At 30.0% G+C, this 23,748-nt stretch overlaps 2 protein-coding genes across 2 annotated transcripts; one reads left to right on the top strand and one right to left on the bottom strand.

Annotated features, from left to right (window-relative positions):
• Positions 1-652: 652 nt before the first annotated feature.
• Positions 653-5,107, bottom strand: LOC145802639 (ATP-dependent DNA helicase PIF1-like). Its single transcript, XM_082895396.1, has 8 exons — positions 4,622-5,107; positions 4,508-4,521; positions 2,938-3,290; positions 1,946-2,568; positions 1,493-1,731; positions 968-1,306; positions 772-843; positions 653-686 (listed from the first exon to the last, which is right to left on the bottom strand). Exons 1-8 carry the CDS (start codon positions 5,105-5,107, stop codon positions 653-655), a joined length of 2,160 nt encoding a protein of 719 aa, XP_082751522.1.
• Positions 5,108-19,549: 14,442 nt separating this feature from the next.
• LOC145802638 (uncharacterized) lies at positions 19,550-20,485 on the top strand. The gene is made up of 2 exons (XM_082895395.1): positions 19,550-19,802; positions 19,926-20,485. Exons 1-2 carry the CDS (start codon positions 19,550-19,552, stop codon positions 20,483-20,485), a joined length of 813 nt encoding a protein of 270 aa, XP_082751521.1.
• Positions 20,486-23,748: the final 3,263 nt, after the last annotated feature.

The raw sequence follows: 23,748 nt of genomic DNA, 5'->3' as shown, positions 1-23,748 counted from the left end.
AATGGCCAAAACGACGTCGTTTTGGCCATTTGAGCCACTTTTGAGCCACAAAATTTGAGCTACGAGACATTTTCCTTTGAATACTAACGTATGGCCGTGCTTAAAGGTACGGTGTAAATAATTTTAAAATTAAAATGTAGTTATAATTTATACGTATTATGTTAAAATTTATAAAATTTGTGTTATTTTTTGATAAAGATACTGAAAAAATATATTAAAATATTTTTCTTCTTGAAGAACTTATAATAATTTTGCTTGTATTACACGCTCTACAAAACTCAAATAAAATGACAACTCTCCCTAATCTTAATGCAAATTAAGAAACAAACATATAAGATTTAAAGTTATATTGCATATCAAAATATAAAAGGCAGTAAAAAAAAGTGTAAACACTGAATAAAAAACAGAAATAAAGTTATACTGTCATACACCAAAAGGATAGGTTAAAACTTTACAAAAAGTGCGTTAAAGCTTTACAAAATATGTATGCTTTATAAAAGATGGGTCACTAACATGTCATACATCAAAAATTATATTGTCATACACCAAAAATATGTATGTTTTACAAAAGATGTGTCAATAACATGTCTTCAAATATGCTTTTGCCCAAACTTCCTCCACATTACTTTCCAAAAAGTCTTTGTATCAACTTTTATGTATCCCCAATGAGAAATATGTACAACAATCTGGTAATTTGTAGAAACAAAAAAAATATAAATTAGTACATTTGTTGGAAATATACATGTAAAAATACTTTCAGATTGAAATTACCTTATTACATCCCCATCGGAGCAAGGTAGTTGTATTTCTCCTTTTGAGCTCCATGAATTTTTCGGTCCAATCCTACAAAAGTCCAAATTTCAAGTTATTATTAAATTGAAAATTTTTAAAAAGTTATATAATCAACAGAAATAAATCTACGTGGTTACCTTCTAAAAAAAATCATTTAATCTGCATAGAATACTACAGCAATACTTCAGGATAAACAATATTTGTAGTAAAATTCAAATTATCTTTAGGGAGGAGAATACTTATACGATCAAAGGATGTACATCTAGACAATGCCACATATAATTGCCCATGGCTAAACATTGGTATACGCAAATCAACCCCAACAAATTTCACAGATTGTCCTTGAGATTTATTAATGGTCAAGGCATATGCCAATCGGACTGGAAATTGACGTCTTGTCATTTGGAAAGGCATTTCTGAAGAAGATGGTGTCAAAGATATCCTTGGTATGAATGCCAAATTGCCAAACTTTTCTCCAATTAAAATTTGAGTTTCAATTATGCGAGTGCCGCACCTTGTAACCATCAATCTTGTACCATTACATAGTCCATCTTTCGGTGCAATGTTTCTCAACAATATTATAGGACAACCCACTTTCAACTCTAACTTAAAAGTTGGCAACCTAGGAGGATCCAATGAATTTAAATATTCATTAGGATATCTATTTGTAATGGTAGGATCAATTTCATTATTTTCAGACATTTTATCTGCTGCAAGATAAGTATATAATCTCCCTGGAAAGATATTCAATGCAGTAGTATTAATGTCATTGACATCATCGTTATGCGCAGACAGAATTGTGCGTTCAGTTAAAAATGTTAGGGTTGACGTCTCTATCATATTCAATTGTGGATAAACTGTAGAGAGTAATTCATTCAAATCTTGACATTTGTGTATTATTGATGGAAGGTTAACGATTTCTTGAGGATTGGTCCCAATCTAAAAAAAAGTGAAATCAATAAAAAAGTAAGTGTAAACACAATTTATTAATTTAAAATAATCTATATAATATAGGTTAAAGTAGTGTTACCTCCATCAAGAAATTTGCAAAATTAGCATTTTCATGGCCTTCATGATTCAAGTGCATATTTAAATTCAAAGTCAAGATATATATATGCTTCCATAGAACAGAGTGTCTTAATGATGCATTCACAATTTGCTCACGAACTCCTTTGGGTATAACTGGTAAGATTTGTAGAAAGTCTCCTCCAAGAACAACAGTAATACCCCTAAATGGCTTTTCACTATCACAAATATTCCTCAATGTACGATCAACCGCCTCAACACAATGTCTATGTTGTATAGAAACTTCATCCCAAATTATGAGTTTTGTTTCTCTAAATAACTCAGCTTGTAACGATTGTTTGCTGAACCCACAAAGTGAATTTTTCAATACATCTAACGGAATGGAAAATGCTGAATGTGCAGTGCGACCTCCTATTAGTAATAGTGATGCAATTCCAGACAAAGCCACAGTAACAACGATATGCCCAAGGCTACGACATTTTAATGCAATCGTATTGTATAGAAATGTTTTCCTTGTTCCTGCACCCCCATTCAGAAAGAAAACAGTTCCTTTATTTTGGAAAACTGAAGAAGTGATTGTATTATAAGCATTCCGCTGTCCATTATTGAGACAATCAATAGTAATTTGTGGATCTTCATGTTGTGCCTTACTCTGTAGTTGTTGATGTTCAATTATCAATCGATTACCAACTACTGCACTCCAATTTGCAGTAGGTTGTGGCATGGGTGGGAAGTCAATTAAACTTTTGCCTGATTCATGAAGCATTTGATTCAAAAGATGGAGACCATAATCTTCAATTTGAGCCTCAGTTGGTTTAGAAATGACAAGCAATGTACAAATCTTATGTGCAAGATCATTACATATATGCGTTGAAAATTGATTCCATAATGCACATGGATTTAGTAGAGAACACTGGGTGAGAATAATACTAAACAATCTCCTCAATTGATATCCAATTTTTATGACTGCAGCCTCTTTCAAGCATTGTATCCATTCTTCATCATCTTCTAAAAGCCCCCTTGCAACACATGCTAATTTAAATGTATCACGCATAACATTATCGACCGTGCGTAAAAACTGAAACGACTTTGGTCCTTTGACAACGGTTAGTAACAAACGTAGATAAAATCTTTTGCCACAATTAGGGCTAGCAAAGTACATTCTACCAATTGCATATCCCCTTTCTCTTGATTTCCATCTCTTTTCTGACTTGAGCCAAACAAAATGTTGTGGAAATTCTTGATAAGTGAATGGACATTCATCTTCACTGGTAGCACAATATGCAAAGAAGCCAGTAAGAGTTGACATTTGTTTACCAGCTCTAGATTGAATCGTTTGTAATGACTCTTCTGGGTTAAAAACAACACGATGCATTCTAGGTAAATGAAGTGCCAATCGTACAACTGTTGGCATCTCTACATGCAAAGGATGACCAAATATTCGCCAAGCAGCTTCTGGAGGTTCAATATACCTTGCATCGAGATATTATTGAATCTCATTTATCATTCCTAACACCATCGTTGTACGATCATAACTCTTATAAATGTACTTATGTATATGCTTGACACATCTCATTCCGGCACAAACTTCCACATTTATATGACAGTTGAAAAGTTTTGAAAGATATGTATTATATGGTACGACATCCCTGTTATCAACTTCTTGCCCTCTCACAGTATGTACTTGACCATTATTGCGACGACGATAGATAGGGTATCCATCTTGATCCATAGTTGTTGTTTCTGTGAAAGCTCGAGGGTATCTCTTAGTGCATCTACCATTTTCCATACATGGTGCTTGCGGATTTCGAGCACCACATGGTCCATGTACCATACAACATTTGATAGTTTCAAAAAGCATAGGATCATCTTTTGGGTCTGAAAATTCTGCACAGACCAATTTGTCTACTTGAGCACATGTCCGAATTTTGTCTGGACTCTTGAGAAATAAAAGTGCATGCATATGAGGGAGGCCTCGTTTTTGAAATTCAATTGTAAAAACATGTGCAACTTTATTTCCAAACACTTTATTTGTTTCTATCTCCTTTATCAAACATTTTCTCTTCAACTCAGAAACACAGGCAATTAAATCAGGACGATCAATAGGTTTTTGATATGGTAATAATGCTGAAGTAATTTCTGGCCAATTGGGATTTGCAGTCATGGTAAGAAAAATATCTGGGTGTTGGTTGTATCGTGTGATAGCTATTGAATCTTGAAAGATTTCAAACATATGTCTAGGACTACCAGTAAATGAATATGGCAAAACAAACCTTTGACCAATTTGTCTAGGTCGCACATAATCTGGATCCATATCTGACAACTCTTGGTAAAGCTCAGCTCGAAGTTTCCCTTAATTAAGCTTGTAGTATGTCAATCGATTTTGCTCAGTTGAAGCCCAAGCATCTACCAAAAACTCTTGAAATAGTTTCCCACCTCTCAAAATTGTTGAATACTCTGTGGGTCGTTCAAACAAACGATAACTATAAAAATTCATTTGAGTAAGTCGATCAGTTGAAGGTCGATCATACTGAACATTCCACAATTTCAACTCAGGTTCCCTTCCAAGCTCACCATATGGAAATAATAGAACATAATGTAATGACAAGTATGCTGAGTGACATTCATTAATTTGCATCAACTCATTATTTCCTCGGAAATGTAAAATAATATCTCTCATTCCATTTACCTCTGTTCCATCACCTGGTATTACAATTGCAATCTCATCTACAGTTGGTAGGTTATACCGACGTCGATTAGTTGTTTAACTGTAATGAAGATGAGCAGGTAGATTGTGTCCTACCGAGTCTAATTGATGTAAAATGGCATGAGCCTGGCGATATTTATCTACAAATGCATTGACTTGCAACAAACTATCCTGAATAGTTTTGAGAACATCCCTTATCAAGTTAGGATTTCTACGATTACGAATTTCTAAAGTTGAATAAGGGTCATAGATATGCAGCTGAGCATAACTCGCATCCTGCCCTGGTTGTGGTTGTAGTGATCCTGTTCGATGTCGCAATTCCCCATGAATTGTGAATGATGTAGGGCCCCTTCCACTGAGTACTCTAGGATCCAATGTAGCACCAAGACTCGTAAAAGCATTGGCTGCATTGTACACTCGAGTATAACTTCGAAAGGATTTTGATTGATCATTATTCCCATCATACAATGCCTGAAGTGGTGGAGGGGGTGTAATAAGTAAAGGTAGCCTAATCTTTCCTTCCAAACAGCAAGTTCCGAATAAGGGACGCTTTATAGATGATTTTGTCAAGTTTTCATCCATCCAATGTAAGGCTGAACAATAAGGACATTATACATCCATCTTGCCAAGATAATGGCGGCAAGAATCTTTGTGTGCCCGGGCCTCAATTGATATACTCGTAGGAAAATCTTCTAATTCATCATCAGTACATAGATCTTGTTAAAAAAATCGATTTATAGGAGTAGACCTACGAATATTTGTGTATAAATAAGATTTTGTAAAACAAAACGGTATGAGTAAAAGTATGTATTTCAAGATTAGACATAGTAGTTTACCGATTCCTTTGTGAATTTGAAGATGTGCTTGGCATAGAAAACGAACATGTAGAATGATGGGTAACCATTGTTCGTTTTTGTGCCGACTGAGAATCTCAGTTATTGTTTCCCACTCCGAGTGAGTGCGATCGCGACGAATTGGTGTTAAAGAATGTTGTCTTAGTTGAACACATTCTTCTAATCCCTCTTACTCTCGTTGCAAGCATTGAAATTCAATTTTTTCACGCTCTCGCCATGCCCGTTGGGCCAATGCAGCTTTTGATATTACATTATCATTTTGTGCCTAAAAAGAAAATATTTTATCATTGAAGCAAAAGATGTGAATATTTTGTACTTAAAATAAAACCATCTTCTTATTTCTTCCCTTTCTCTTAATTTTGTTTTCTATTTTATTTGTTTTATACCTTTAATAGTGTTATCTTTATTTCTTTTTTTCTTATTTCTTCCCTTTCTATCTTCTTATTTCTTCCCTTTCCCTTTTTCTTTCCCTTTCTTTGTTTTCTATTTTATATATTAAATAAGAATTAAAAACCTATCTTATTTAGTTTCTCATTTCTTTATATATTTTTTCTTTATTTCTTCGTTTCTTTTTTCCTATTTTTTTTATATAAGTAGCAACTTATGGATGATACATTATAAATGCACATGTATCCATGTAAAATAAGAATAAATAAATTTGAAAAACACATACAAATAATAGCAAGTTACAAGAAAACATATTACAATCATTCTACAAAAACAACATAATACAATAAATTCATTTTATACACTCATATATTTTAATTATTCAAAATTTTGATTAGTTTTGCATCATATTTTTAAAAAAGAATATATACCACATGACATGCATTTGTCATTCTCTTGTCGGAAGGAGCCATCTTTTCTTTTCCTTTAGACATTGGGTTGACATTTTCTTTATCTTTTGCCTAACAAATATAAATAAAATATTGAAAAGATTAAAAAAATCTTATATAAATAAAATACATATAATGTTTGACTTGATTTTGTACTTACCGTACGAACACAGATAACATTAAGGTCGTGCTCATCACGGATGACCACACCAACATTTCTACATGGAGTTGTAGGAGGAGGCCTACAGAAATAGATTGTGAAGTCAATTAAAATCTATATAATAAAGTGGTAATAGTAAGAGTAAAAAATTCAAGATTGTCTTGGGTAAAAAATTCTTTTTATTTTTACCAATTTGGTGTTAAAGAAGGTTGTCTTGGGTTAATACATTCCTTCGATCTTTCTCTTTCTCGTTCTCATCGCAGGCGTTGTCCCAATTGGTATGCAGAACATGGCTTTTGATTTTTTTCACGTTCTCGCCGTGCACGTTGGGCCAATGCAGCTTTTGATAACACATTATCATTGTGTGCCTAAAATGAGAATATTATATAAGAAGGTGCATAAAATGTGAAGATTAACTAACTTGCTTCCCTTTCATCATGTATTTTTTCTTCCTTTTAACTAACTTTTCCTCTTCACTCGGTTAAGTTGTTAGTCATATAAGAACCAATGCATATATTTATGAAATTTAAAAAGGAAGGGAAAAATAATTTGAAAACACATTAAGCACACAAAACTGCAAACTCACTATGCACGCACTTATTGGTTTTAAGACACTACCCATCTCTTTACAAAATGTACGTTGAAAAGGTAAATATTAGATCATTGGGTACATAAAATGTGAATATTAGCGTGTAATGTCTTGTACTTTCCTTTTCTCTCTTCTTGTTGTTTCTGTTATATTAAAATACATTTTTGTCTTTTTCTTCTTTCCTTAAGAACTTCTTATAAGAAAAATAAAAATTAAAAAAAAATTATATTATGCAGTTTCCTTTTCATCACATATTTGTTCTTTCTTCTTATTTTCCTTTTTCGTTTTCTTCTATTATATTTTTATTATGCTATGTTGTAGAAGCAACATATTGTACAAATGCAACATATTTTTATCATACAAATAGACAAACATATTAAAAATTCAAATTAATGTTCATACAAATGCATTAGCATGTTGTACAAATACTTACTTTAACATGCTTCAGAAAAACATTTCACATTCAATAAAAAGAATTGAATAAATTTTTGAAAAAGAAGCTTTTGAAAAATGTACATAAAAAATAGTATATGACACTACGCAATTCCTAAAAAAATCTATATAATATTTGAAAAAGAAACTTTTAAAAATTGTTGAGAAACCATACCATGGGATGTGCATTTTCCTTTCCTTTGCCATAAGGAATAGCTTTTTTTGTTTCCTTTGATATTGCTTTGTCTTTTTCCTTTGTCTTTGCCTGTAAAAAATAAGTAGAATATATTTATAAATTATTTTTAAAATGATAAGAAAATACATGTCCAATGTTCAAGTGACTTTTATGCTTACCTCATGAATGCGAATAGTATTAAGGTCACCCTCATTACGAATAACAACATTAACATTTCTTTCTTGAAGAAATCGAACCTATACATACAAAAACTTTAGAGTAATAAATAAAACTTTATACACATAAATAAGAAAATTAGTAAAGGGAGGAGATATTACGGTTCGGTGTAAGTCCCCATCCACCTATAAAGCATGAGGAAAAAAAATAATTAGAATAGTGATATTGTCCATAACTATTGTACTTAAATTTATTAGAGAGGTACTTAAATTTATATAAAGAGAAAAAAGAAGAAAAAAAACTTACTTGACCAAAAATAGTGATATTGTTCATAACTGTTGTACTTCAACCTAAAAATTTTAGACACAAAGAAACAAAAAATTAGCAATAATAAAAGTTAACATGGATTTCATTGGCAATGAAATGTTATTTCCAAATATGTTGCTACCAAATCGAATAATAAAATTCAAAATTTTATTTAAATAAATAACTGCCATGAATAGAAAATACTTAACGGGTTACAATCAAGAGGAAAAAAAATAAATAAAAATATAAACTTCTAAGAAAAAGAAAAAGGTCAACAGATACCAGAGGCACGTGCCTTATCTGTTTAGAAGGGTACAATTTTTTTTAAAATTTTTTTTATAACAAAATGTTAAATACATTTGTTTGGGTTAAGTTAAATACTCGGTGAATTTGATTCAAAACAAAAATCCTTATGTTAAATACTTGCGTTAAGTTAAATACTTGTAAGTTTAATACATTTTTTTTTTCATGAAGACAACTAAAGTAATACACACACACATAAAGATTGACCAGAATTATATTCCCTTAAAAAGGTGGAAAAAGAAAAAAACATAAAATGTTAAATGAAAAATAGAATATTACACATAGAATATTCTATGTTGTGTTCATGAAGAATATTATGTTGAGTTTATGCCAACATAGAATATTATACTCCCTTAAAACGGTGCCAAAAAAAATAAATAAATAAACTCTCTCGCCATATTATACATAAATGTTAAAATGCCAAGTCTTTCAAATTTTTCTTTTAATTAGGAACTCTAGATATTCACAAAAAAATTAAATGAAAAATATTTATCATCTATATATTAGAATCACACAGCAAATAAATATTACATTTGAATGGTACAACTAAATAAATATATTACACAGCAAATAAAATGTTAAATAAAATTTTCTGAGTGTCAGTTTAATTTTTTTGTTGCAGGAAGATCAGCTAAACAAATCACCCTTACTTTCTTTTTAAATAGCTCCAAACAAACCATCCCTTCCCCCTCCCCCACTCTCTCTCTATATTCTTTGCGAAACCCATAATCAAACTCACATTTTCTGAGTCAAACCAGCATTTAGAATAAATGTTTTTTAACAGCCACATTAAAATCTATATAATAAAAACTGGAGCACAATAAAATGGTCTAAATTTGAACTTTTCTCTTTGTTAACTGACTTCAATTTTATAAAAATGAAATTAAAACCAAAATCACACAACCAATATATTACATTTGAATGGTACAACTAAATAAATATATTACACAGCAAATAAAATGTTAAATAATTTTTTTTGAGTGTGAGTTTAATTTTTTTGTTGCAGGAAGATCAACTAAATAAATCACCCTTAATTTATTTTTAAATAGCTCCAAACAAACAGTTCCTTGCCGTAATAACCTATCTCTATCTCTCTCTCTCTCTCTCTCTCTCTCTCTCCCCCTACATTCTTTGAGAAACCCATAATCAAACTCACATTTTCTGAGTCAACCCAGCATTTAGAATAGATGTTTTTTAACAATCACATTGAAATGATAAATTAAAACTCGAGCACAATAATTATCCGAATTTGAACTTTTTTCTTTCTTAACTGACTTCAATTTATAGAGATGAAATTAAAACCAAAATTAAAACCCATTATAATCATAAATATTTTGAAGTTCACCATTTATGACTTGGAAACTCCAAACATAAATTTATGCCCAAAAAAAAAAAAAAATCACCACATAAGAAAGCCATTTTATAAGCAATAAAGTAATACACACATATGCATTGACCAGAATTTTTGAAATGCAACATAAAATATTATACTCCCTTAAAAAGGTGGGAAAAAAAAAGGAACATAAACTCTCTTGCCATATTACACATAAATGTTAAAATGCCAAGTCTTTCAAAAAAAAATTAAATGAAAAAAAATAGTCCCTTTCTTTTTAGAATGGTACAATTTTTTTTTTTTTTGTAACAAAATGTTAAATACTTGTAATTTTAACACATTTTTTTTTCATGAACACAACTAAAGTAATACACACATATATACATTGACCAAAATTTTTTGAAATACAACATAGAATACTATACTCCCTTAAAAAGGTGCCCAAAAAAAAAAAAACATAAACTCTCTTGCCATATTACACATAAATATTAAAATGCCAAGTCTTTCAAATTTTTTTTTTAATTAGGAACTCTAGATATTAAAAAAAAAATATATGCAAAAAACAGTCTCTTTCTTTTTATAATCACACAACAAATATACTACAAATTTTGCTTTGAATTTTTTATAATAAAATGTTAAATGTTACTTATACACATATATACATTGACCAAATTTTTTTGAAATACAACATAGAATACTACACTCCCTTAAAACGGTGCCAAAAAAAAAAAATAAATAAATAAACTCTCTCGCCATATTACACATAAATGTTAAAATGCCAAGTCTTTCAAATTTTTCTTTTAATTAGGAACTCTAGATATTCACAAAAAAATTAAATGAAAAATATTTATCATCTATACATTAGAATCACACAGCAAATAAATATTACATTTGAATGGTACAACTAAATAAATATATTACACAGCAAATAAAATGTTAAATAAAATTTTCTGAGTGTTAGTTTAATTTTTTTGTTGCAGGAAGATCAACTAAATAAATCACCCTTACTTTCTTTTTAAATAGCTCCAAACAAACAGTCCCTTCCCCCTCCCCCTCTCTCTCTACATTCTTTGCGAAACCCACAATCAAACTCACATTTTCTGAGTCAAACCAACATTTAGAATAGATGTTTTTTAACAGTCACATTAAAATGATAAATTAAAACTGGAGCACAATAAAATGGTCTAAATTTGAACTTTTCTCTTTGTTAACTGACTTCAATTTTATAAAGATGAAATTAAAACTAAAATCACACAACAAATATATTACATTTGAATGGTACAACTAAATAAATATATTACACAGCAAATAAAATGTTAAATAATTTTTTTTGAGTGTGAGTTTAATTTTTTTGTTGCAGGAAGATCAACTAAATAAATCACCCTTAATTTTTTTTTAAATAGCTCCAAACAAACAGTTCCTTGCCGTAATAACCTATCTCTACATCTATCTCTCTCCCTCTCTCTCTCTCTCTCTCTCCCTACATTCTTTGAGAAACCCATAATCAAACTCACATTTTCTGAGTCAACCCAACATTTAGAATAGATGTTTTTTAATAATCACATTAAAATGATAAATTAAAACTCGAGCACAATAATTGTCCGAATTTGAACTTTTCTCTTTCTTAACTAACTTCAATTTTATAGAGATGAAATTAAAACCAAAATTAAAACCCATTATAATCATAAATATTTTGAAGTTCACCATTTATGACTTGGAAACTCCAAACATAAATTTATGCCAAAAAAAAAAAAATCACCACATAAGAAAGCCATTTTATAAGCAATAAAGTAATACACACATATGCATTGATCAGAATTTTTGAAATGCAACATATTCAATTATACTCCCTTAAAAAGGTTGGAAAAAAAAAAGGAATATAAACTCTCTTGCCATATTACACATAAGTGTTAAAATGCCAAGTCTTTCAAAAAAAATTAAATGAAAAAAAATAGTCCCTTTCTTTTTAGAATGGTACAATTTTTTTTTTTTTACATTTGAATGGTACAATTTTTTTTTTTTTATAACAAAATGTTAAATACTTGTGTTAAGTTAAATACTTGTAAGTTTAATACATTTTTTTTTTTCATGAACACAACTAAAGTAATACACACATATATACATTGACCAAAATTTTTTGAAATACAACATAGAATACTATACTCCCTTAAAACGGTGCCAAAAAAAAAAAAAAACTCTCTTGCCATATTACACATAAATATTAAAATGCCAAGTCTTTCAAATTTTTCTTTTAATTAGGAACTCTAGATATTAAAAAAAAATATATGCAAAAAACAGCCTCTTTCTTTTTATAATCACACAACAAACATATTACATTTGAATGGTACAAATTTTGCTTTGAATTTTTTATAACAAAATGTTAAATGTTACTTACACACATATATACATTGACCAAATTTTTTGGAAATACAACATAGCATACTATACTCCCTTAAAACGATGCCAAAAAAAAAAAAAAAACATAAACTCTCTTGCCATATTACACATAAATGTTAAAATGTCAAGTCTTTCAAATTTTTCTTTAATTAGGAACTCTAGATATTCAGTACCATAAAAAAATATGCAAAAAATAGTCCCTTTCTTTTTATAATCATACAACAAATATACTACATTTAAATGGTACAAATTTTGTTTTTAATTTTTTATAACAAAATTTTAAATACATTTTTGTGGGTTAAGCTAAATACTTGGTGAATTTGATTCAAAGTAAAACGGATTATGTTAAATACTTGCGTTAAGTTAAATACTTGTAAGTTTAATACATTTTTTTTTATCATCTGTACAAAAAAAAAAAAAAAAAAAAAAAAAACATAAACTCTCTTGCCATATTACACATAAATGTTAAAATGCCAAATCTTTCAAATTTTTCTTTTAATTAGGAGCTGTAGATATTAAAAAAAAAAAACAGTTCCTTTCTTTTTAGAATCACACAACAAATATACTACGTTTGAATGGTACAATTTGTGTAAAGGTATATCGTAGTGATGTCTCTCTCTATATCTTGCATACATGTGTGACCTACTAAATGAAATGTTCTTTCATTAAAAGGGTGACTAAAGATATATGGGCGCCTAAGCGTGTTGAACCTTGTAACTGATTAATTTATGTCATAATACTATTGGGCATTGTTTGTAATTGGAGGAATAGGATTTGCCACACACACACACAGAAGAGCATATCACAAATCAAGCATATATGTATTGGTGATCAAAGTTTGAAGATTATTCTTCTAGAACCTTGATATGGGAACAAAGTAATTATTCCTCTGTGCTATCAGAGAAATATGTTATTGTTGTTCTGTGTGTGTGCTATCAGAACCTTGTTTGTAATTGGAGGAATGGGATTTGCCACACACACACAGAGAAGAGCATATCACAAATCAAGCATATATGTATTGGTGATCAAAGTTTGAAGATCATTCTTCTGGAACCTTGATATGGGAACAAAGTAATTATTCCTCTGTGCTATCAGAGAAATATGTTAGTTGCCTAATGTCATACCTTCGTAAGGTAGTGTCTACTCTTCTTTAGTTTTACTCAATAGCAAAGAAATAACAAAAGAAAAAAATTCACCCGTATATATCAGTTGGCTCAATAACAAAAGAAAAAAAAAAAAGAAAAAATAAATGAACAAAACAGCCCCTTTATTTTTGAAAACCATTGATAACATCTTGCCTTTAACAGCCAATTTGCTTTTTATTTTTTATTTTTTTTTTGAGAACATCTTTTCTTTTTGTTGAGGTAGGAAAATCTATATCAGCAAGACAAAAAAGTGAGTGTGAATATTTACTATGATGTCAGATTGAAATTAGGACATGAAAATGTAGTCTGATAAGGGGAGGGGAAAAGATGTTAAATAAAAAATCAATTCTCTATTACACCCTTTGTTACTTGTCACTAAGTAGATTGATGGTGGAAGGAAATGAAGTTTGTACAAAGTGCTTACAATCCCTCCAGATATAAATGTAGAATATACATCTTTTATCTATCTATTTGGGATGATAAAGTAGGAGCTTGAAATCTAGATGCTATTTAAGTTCTTTAATGAATTTGGATCCATACCTGTTATATTAGCAACCTATATATATGTTTGCATATAAAATTTACTAAAATTAAAAATCGAAGAAAAAAATGGGAGCCAAACAGGGGTAGTTAATATCAATATGCTTCAAGGATTATATAGAAGCTTAGCTTCAAGGATTATATACTGTCTTATACCAGTATAGAGAACTAATTATAGAAGTATAGTGGTCTGTTGAATATTTTCAAAACTAACCGAGCAGGATGTCGAGCAACCGAAGTGATGTCGTAGCCAGAGTGAACAACGGTAAGAGTGGTCAGAGTGATCCACAGGAGCTCTGATGAAGGCAAAAGCTGTGAGAGGAAAAAAAAAAAATCAAGAAGAAGTTAATAATACTTTTCCATATATCTATAGATTGGTTTGTGCAGAAGTTAAAAAATTCAAGAAGAAGTTAATAATATTTTATGTTTGAATTCAAGTAAAAGAAAAGAAAAGAAATTTTGCTGGAAAGAAATTCTATAATATTCAAGTTAACTGCTGGAAAGAAGTTAATAATATTCAAGTTAACTGTTGGAAAGAAATTCTTAACTGTGTAAAAGAAAAGAAATCTGTTGATTTGTAGAATTTCTTTTGATTTGCAGAAAAGAAATCTGTTGCAAACCGTATAGCTCAATAAAATCTGCAAACACCATAAAATCTGCAAAAATCTGCAAACCGTATAACTCAATAAGCATTCAAGATCCAATAAAATTTGCACACACCATAATAACTCAAAAATAAAATCTGCACACACTAAAATCTGCACACACGGGTAATCCAAATCCAAACCGTATAACTCAAACCATATCACCCGTATAACTCAAAAACACAAAAACAGAGCAAGGAAGACAGATGGCAGACACAGGATATGGGGGAGACAGAGAGTAGATACTGATACAAACACAGACAAATCAAATGAACTGTGTTGGGCGGGAACACCCATTGATCTAAACCATCCATATACACTTAGGAACTGTGTTGGGCGGGAACACCCATTGATCTAAATCTCACATACATTTTAGGCATTTTCAAAAAACTTTGTGACTTATTATATAGATAAGAACAACACTTTGATGACTACAGAATTTGATGAGTTATTAACACTTTGATGCCTTAAATAAACTCTGCCTTTCAATAGATAACAAACTAAAAAACAGGAAAAAAACAGCAGCCAAAGTGATTAACACAAAATATTTTGTTTAAAAACAGCAGCCAAAGTGTTAATAGCATGAGTTATGAAACAGTTGCCAATAAGCAAGATGAACTAACCCAGCCGGAGTGATGAACTAACCCAGCAGCCGATAAACTAACCTAGTGCCAAAGTGAAACAGTTTTCGATAAACTAACCCAGTGCCAAAGTGATGAACTAACCCAACAGCCGAAGTGATGTCGAGCCAGAGTGAACAATGGTGAGAGTGGAACGGTGTAAGCTCTGATGAAGGCTCTGATGAAGACTGTGATGAAGGCTGTGATGAAGGCAAAAGCTGAGATTTTAAAAAAAATCAAGAAGAAGAGCGGAGAGGAATAGAGAGATAGAGAGGGTAGGCAGAGAAATAGAGAGGGAAGGTGGGTAAACAGAGGGTAGATAGGGAGGTAAATCATTTGTGATGGGAAGACAAAGGTTAGATACTGAGAGAGAAGAGTGGAGAAACAGCCATGTTGGGCAGGAAACAGAAATGTGGAGAATTGATCTCAGCCATTGGATAGATATTAGAATTGATCTCAGCCATTGGATCAAAATGTATCTCACATACATTTGAAGACATTTTCAAAATCCCTCTTGCCTTATTATATAGATGATGTTTGGATAAGTATGTGAAATTAATTTTCATAACTCTGTAAAAAAATTCTGTTTGAAACCATGATTTTCATTTTTTAGTTTTTGAAATTTGGCTTAACCGGACATCCTATGAGACGATGGACATCCTACTGGTTATTCGGCCAGTTGATGGGAACAGTGCAATATATATATATATTTTTTTTGCAATTGATATGTTAATTTTTATATATTCAAAAAAAATATTTTTCAAATTTTTTAAAAATTTTATGTGCTTTAATAGAATTTTAGTTGTATGTTTGATCATGAGTTATAAGTTTTTGTATCAAATGTCACATCAAAAATTTTCCACTCAATTCAAAACTCTTTCGCTATACAAATTTTCCACACTCAAATTATAATTTAAAAACTCACAAACTCAAAATACAACTCATACTCTCAAATCATAGTTAGAAAACTCTACCAAACGCAACTAAAAGTTTTTTTTTTTAAGTCTCGTTTCGCATGTAACATTTTTAGTTTAAAAATAATAAAAAAATATATTTAAAAAATTAAAAAGTTTACAATTACATCAGAAAGTTAAAGACTTTTTTTCTCTTTATTTTTTATATATTTTTTCTTAAAAAATTAAAAAATCATTTCAAAAATTCTAATTTTTTTATCACATATTTTAGTCAAAAAATCAAAAAAACATTAAAATAGTTTGTTCCTAATCAAGGCCTTAAATATATTTTGGGTTACATTATCTTTTAATTTTTTATATGTCTTTTAAAAAAAAAATCAAAAAATTAATTTTTATGTAACACTTGGTTTAAAACTATCATGCTTTAGATAAAAAAAAGAGTGTGTTTTGGAAATATGATTAGGGTTGATTTGGGATGTTCTAAAAAAATGTATTTTTTAATTTATTGGCTTATATGGATTGAGTTTGGGTTGGGTTTGATGTGATGTGTTAGAGAGGTGATGTGATTTAAATAAGATGATTTGACTCAAATAGGATAGTGACTTTTTAACTTTTTGTATTATTTAGTGTATCCCAAACCAAGTGTTTTGATTTTTAATCAAGTGTTTTTGGCTTTTTTGGGAAGTTGATTAAAAATTATTTTTTACTTTTTGAATTAATATTTATTTATGATGTCACATCATATTAAAATGACTAATATATCCCCAAATGGTGATTTGCCTTGGCCCTCAACTTTTAAACATGGAGGGTAGTTCATGTAATTTCACACCTTGCGTTTTGCTAACTTCCTTAATAGTGTTCTTACATTTTTAGCTGCCTCAGGTTGCATTTTTGAAGCTGTAAAACGCAGCTTTTATTTGGGTTCCCAGATCACCACAAAATTAAAAAAAAAAAATTTCAAAATTTATAATCAAACTTTTTTTAAGACAATATTTCTAAAATAAAATTCAAATTTTTAATTTTTTTTTATTTTCAAAAAAAATATTTTTTATTTTTTTATCTCTTTATTTTTTCAAAAAAAAATATTTTGTTATTTTTTTAAATATTGGCCAAATAATTTGTTATGATTTAAATATATACATGGGTGATCCAAAAATATTTAAAATTCAAAAAATATTTAAAATAAAAATTACATATTTAAAATAAAAAATAAATTTTTTTAAAATTTTAAATATTAAAAAAATATTTAAAAGATTTTAAAAAAATACAGCGCACAAATGTAGTAATACAACACACATTAAAATAAATAAATAAATACTTACCCTAAAAAAATAAAATTAAGAAAATTTTTAAATATTTAAAAAAAATCAAAATACAACTCAAAACTCAAAAATTCTTTTCAAAACTCATAACCAAATAATTTTTCTCTTTTTAAAACTTATTTCAAAAACTCGAAACTTAAAATATAACTCAAAAATCAAAACTATTTTCAAAAACTAAACCAGACGACCTATTTTGCCAAGCTGGTGAAAAGCTAACTTTTTGGCTTTTTGATTTCTTTAGGTCATATCACCTCTCTACTTTTTTACATATTTTTTTTTCAAAAAAACGAAAAAAGTTAGCTTTTAACCAACTTTCCAAAACAATCCAGAATCATATCTGTTTGGTTTAGTTTTTGAATCATAATTTGAGTTTTGAATATTATTTTGAAAAATAAGTTGAAAAGAATTTTGAAAATTAAAAATTTGTTTGGTTATGAGTTTTGAAAATAATTTTGATATTTGTTTTTATTATTATTATTTTGTAATTGAATAGATGAGTGTGAGAGAAAATTTGATTGATTGAGAGAAAATTTTATTATTTTATAGAATGTGAAAGAATAAGAGAGCAGTGGAGAGAGAGAAGAAAAAAAATGATTGATTGATTTATTAATAATAAAAAAAAGATAAGGAGAAAAGAGAGAAAAAATAATTCTCGATATATAGTTTTGAAAAATGATAAATCAAACATGTTTTTATTTTTTATTTTTTGATCCAAATGTTAATTTAAAAATTAAACCAAACGGTACCTATGGTACACACCCCTTAAAAGTGTATATCGTATGCAGCTTAAACATGCTTTTTTTATTTTTATTTTATTTTATCCAAATGTTAATTTAAAAATTAAACCAAACGGTACCTGTGGTACACACCCCTTAAAAGTGTATATCGTATGCACCTTACAACTAAAGAGAAAAATAATATAATTTCATACTTTTTGAGTTATAATTAAAATAAAATAAAAAATTCATAACCAAACAATACATGAGATATAATAAAAGATTTTATAAGTCATAATTAGAATAATGTCATAATTAAAGAAAAAAATTAATCATAATGAAAAAAAAATGACATAACTTTAAGGTGCATATGGTAGGGGTGTTTATTTTGACTTTGATTTGTTTTTTGATTTTTTTAATAAAAAATTAATAAAAAAATATAAGAAATTAAAAAGAGTAATGTGATAATTTATAATAATTTTTTAATTTTTTAAACTAAAAATCTAACTACTCAAACGGGGGAAATCATTGTTTGCTCCTAAGGCAAACTGAATTGGTGTTCCAACTTGATTGTCATTAGTTGAATTAGCGAGACCTATCACATTTTTATTTCTTTTTAAGAGACAATGAGACACTTGTTTATCAATAAATGGTGTGAAGCAATATTCAAAGACCAACCAATAACTTATCCTCAAACGGGGAATGGTTTCAAATGTTTTGGAAATTGATTTTTAATTTTTTTTTTTGATTTTTACATGTAAAAAATTAAAGAGAAAAGTAAAAAAAAAAAAATTACTTCAATACAAGTTTTTAAAAATAATTACAAATCAGTGAAAAAATTTATTATTTTTAATAATAAATGTCATAAAATTTTCTATGAATTTGTAAAGTACTACTTATTTGCAATTTTCTCAAAAAATTTTATAGTTACTTTTGTAGTTTCTAACTAGGATTATTTTGACTTCGTTTGACAGTTATGGTTGGGGCTAAAAAAGTACAAAAGATAAAATAAGTTAAATAAATTTATAAGACAAAATGTCACATTCAAACCATAATAATTTTACTTTTTCTCTCACAAAAATCAAAAAAATCAAATATGCCATACTAAACAAACTTTTTAGTCCTAGATTGAACAGACGTGTTTTATCAAACTGCATCTCCTCTATTTCTATAAAATGCCCAAGATCCATGGCATTTATATATCTTCTTTCCTTCCCTTTTTTCTTTGTTTCAGTCAGTTACAGTTTATTATATAAATTCTACAGAAAACCTCCAGAATTCCTATCTGTAGGTTTTTGGCTTTGTTGTATCCTGGAGGCAATTTGCTAGAAACCTTTTAGCAAACTCTAAACAAGTGGGTGCAAATTTCACCTTAAAAAAACGATTCATCGTGCCTCAAAGTCATTGTTTTCCATTCTGTTTTTTTTTTCTTAACAATTTTAAAGCGAAAATTGTGACAATGGAAGGAACTTTAGATGTTGCGGCTTTTAAAATCATGAATCAAAATTTTGTTCGTTTGGATAGGTTCGATCGAACAAACTACACTTGCTAGCAAGACAAAATGCTGTTTTTCCTTACACAACAAAAGATTGCCTATGTGTTGAATTCGGATTTACAGCCATTACCACTGCCTAGTGGCAAAGATACAGATGAGATCAATGCACAACGTAAGAAATGTGAAGAAGATGAAGTGGTCTGCAGAGGGCATATCTTGAACACATTGTTAGACCGTCTCTATGATCTATTCACGCCAATCAAGTCACCGAAAGAGATATGGCAGGCCCTTGAATTCAAATACAAGACTGAGAAAATTGGCACAGATAAGTTTTTAATTCTGAATTTTTTTGAATTTAAGATGATTGATACTAGTCTTGTTATGGACCAAATGCATGATATGCAAGTGATAGTGAGTAAGCTTCGTGATCTTAATGTTTAAGTTCCTGAATCTATCCAAGTTGGGGCTATTATAGCAAAACTCCCTCCTAGTTTGAATAATTATAGGAAGAAATTACTGCATCTAACAGAAGAACTTACTCTCGAGAAATTAGAAAAGCACTTACGAATTAAAGAAGAAAATTGGATTTGTGATGGTGTTTATCCAAAGTCGTCTGTAAATCATGTTGATGGGGTTGGAGCAAACAAGAACAAGAGAAAGGGTTTGAGCATTAACAAGAAGAATTTCAAGAAGGTAAAAAGAGCCTGTTTTCATTGCAGAAAGCTAGGGCATTATATCCGTAAGTGTAGAGTCCTAAAGAAACAGAAAGATAAAGACAAAGGCACTGGTTCTCATGTTGCAAATATACTGGAAGAAGATGTGAAAAAACTTGTAGCCATGGTTTCGGTCATGGAAATTAGAATGCTTACCGAAGTGAATATGACTGCTGTACAAAAATCTTCGGACTGGTGGTTTGATTCTGGTGTAATTGTGCATATTTGCAATGACAAAAATCAATTTATGAACTATGACCTTTCTAGTGTCAAAGAAGTACTCATGTGAATCACTAAGGTTCTGGGCAAAGGCAACATTGAGATTTATTTCACCTCTGGAAAGAAACTTACTTTGATGAATGTTCTGCATGTTCTAGACCTTAAGAAAAATCTGATTTCTGCAAATCTGTTGTGTAAGAATGGCATTAAGGCTATTATTGAGTTTGATAAGTTGATTCCGTCTAAGGGCAGTGTGTTTGTTGGAAAAGGCTATTCTTGTAACGAGATGTTCAAACTCAGTATTAATAATAAGACTATTTATTCTGCTTATATTGTTGAGTCTGATTGTTTGTGGCATAACCGTTTAGCACATTTGAATTATGGTTCATTGAATTATATGTCTAAGTAAGGTTTGATTTCTTTTAAAACTCGTGACAAATCGAAATTCAAAATTCGAAATTCGAAATTTGCATTCAAGCTAAGATGACGAAAAAACCTTTTCCTAAGGTAGAAAGAAATTTTCAACTTCTAGAACTTATACATTTTGACATTTGTGAATTAAATGGTCATTTAACTAGAGGAGGCAAACGGTATTTTATAACTTTCATAGATGATTTTTCGAGATATATTCATGTTTATTTGATTCGAACAAAAGATGAGGCTTTTGATATGTTTTTACGATACAAATCTAAAGTTAAGAATCAGAAAGAAAAGAAGATTAAACTGCTTCATAGTTATAAAGGAGGAGAATTTTTCCTTATGAATTCTCAAAATTTTGTGAAGAACATGGAATTGTTCATCAACAATCTACACCGTACACACCATAACAAAACGGTTTGGCTGAAAGAAAAAATAGAACTCTTGTTGATATGGTCAATGCTATGCTTATAAATGCAAAGCTACCTTTTGATCTTTGGGGCGAAGCGTTACTCATAGCTTGTTATATTCATAACAGAATACCATCTAGGAAATTGGTTTCTTCTCCATATGAATTATGGAATAGTAGAAAACCAAATTTGGAACACCTCAAAGTGTGGAGGTGTTTAGCATTCTATCGAGTTCCTGGTCCAAAAAGAATGAAATTGGGACCAAGGGCCTTAAGGAGTGTATTTGTAGGATATGCAGAAAGATCAAAAGCATATCGTTTATTGAACTTAGAGTCTAAAGTTATAGTTGAATCTAGAGATGTTGAATTTATTGAAGATAAACTAATCCAAGATTCAAAAATAATTGAAGAGCCTACACAAGCTCCAGTGACTGAAGATCCTACTCTATCACAAACAACTCTTTCAAATAAGAGGAAATCGAATAATGCTCAAATTAAGCCTAGGAAAAGTCAAAGAGTTAGAAAAGAGAAATCTTTGGATCCTAATTTTATTTCATCTCAAGCTATTGTTTTCCTAGTTGAAGGTAATAGAGATATAGTTTTCTCTAAAATACCTATTTTTTTACATTTAAAAGATTATCCTAAGACTTTCAAAGAAGCCATGACATCAAGGGATGTGGGTTTTTGGAAAGAAGCAATCAATAATGAAATGGACTCAATTATGTCCAACAATACTTGGGTCTTAGTGGATTTACCTCCAAGATCAAAGGCAATTGGTTGCAAATGGGTATTTAGAAGGAAGTTCAATACAGATGGGTCCTTACAAACCTTTAAAGCTAGATTAGTAGCTAAAGGATTTACACAAAAAGAGGGCATCGATTATTTTGACACATATGCACTTGTTACTAGAATTACTTATATTCGTGTTTTGATGGCTCTTGCTTCTATTTATAATTTACATGTTCACCAAATGGATGTTAAGACTACATTCTTAAATGACGATCTTAGTGAAGAAGTATACATAGAACAACCTGAAGGATTTGTTCTACCTGGTAATGAGAAGAAAGTGTGTAAATCGGCTAAGTCTCTTTATGGTCTAAAGCAAGCACCTAAACAGTGACATGAAAAGTTTGATTCCATGATACTATCGAATGGTTTCAAACATAATTTTGCTGACAAGTGTATATATTCAAAATTCACTAAGGAATATGGGGTACTTATATGTCTTTATGTTGATGATATGCTAATATTTGGCACCAATATTGAAGGCATAACAGAAACTAAGAAGTATCTTACTTCAAAGTTTGAAAGATCTTAATGAAGTAGATACTATCTTGGGAATCAAAGTTAAGAGACATAGTTGAGGTTTTGCTCTAAGTCAATCACATTACACTGGAAAAGTGCTTGAAAAAATTGAGCATCTTAAGATTAAAGAAACAAATACTCCTTTTGATTCTAGTATGAAATAAACAATAAATTCAGGAAAAGCAGTTGCTTACCTTGACTATGCAAGTGCTATTGGAAGTCTTATGTATGCCATGCATTGTACTAGACCAAATATAACATTTGTAGTAAGCAAGCTTTCAAGGTATACTTCTAATCCAAGTAAATATCATTGGAAAGCAATCGGACGATTACTTGGATATCTTAAGCGGAGTTCTAGACTTGCACTATTTTATTCAAAATTTCCAGCTGTACTAGAAGGTTATACTGATGCTAGTTGGATCATAACTGCAGGTGATAACAAGTCCACTAGTGGATGGATTTTTACTTTAGGTGGAAGTGCTGTTTCATGGGCTTCAAAGAAACAAACTTGTATTTCACATTCTACTATGGAATCAAAAGTCATAGCATTAGCAGCGGCAGGCAAGGAAGCAGAAGCTACGAAATATGTTTTTAGATATAGAGTTGTGGCCATAACCAATGTCAGCCATTTCTTTTCATTGCAACAGTCAAGCTACGTTGGCTAGAGCTTATAGCAATATTTATAATGGTAAGTCTAGACATATTAGTATGAGACATGAATATGTCAAACAACTAATTAAAGATGGCATTATTACCATTACATATGTAAGGACAAACAACAATTTAGCAGATCCCTTTACCGAAGGCTTGACAAGAGAAATGGTAAGGGTAACCACTTTAGCTATGGGGCTTAAACCTTTTGAAGAAAGTCACTAGTAATAGAAACCCAACCTTACTTTAGCAAAACTACTGATAAGGTTTATTAGGTAACAAGAAGTTACTAATGATTTAATAAGCACTGAAATTTTATGCCCCGCAGAATGTTCAGTGCAGAGTGCTACAAGTGAATAGGAGGATGAGTTAAATACTCTTAATGAAGTTTAATGGTGTCAGGATAACAAGGACACATATGCCAACTTCACCTATATGAGCATGGGAAGTGGTGCCGCTCCTAACAAGATTTTGGGTTTAATTCTTGTAAATGTTCATGAAACCAAAACGTAGCACATGGCCATAAAACGTGCTGCAAGATATCATAATTT

Source organism: Camellia sinensis, chromosome 11 (genome assembly GCF_055761805.1).
Source record: "Camellia sinensis isolate YWXY chromosome 11, ASM5576180v1, whole genome shotgun sequence".
NCBI classification, from domain to species: Eukaryota; Viridiplantae; Streptophyta; class Magnoliopsida; order Ericales; family Theaceae; genus Camellia; species Camellia sinensis.
Note: the sequence above shows the minus strand (reverse complement) of the source record. Positions and strands in the feature narration are given on the sequence as shown.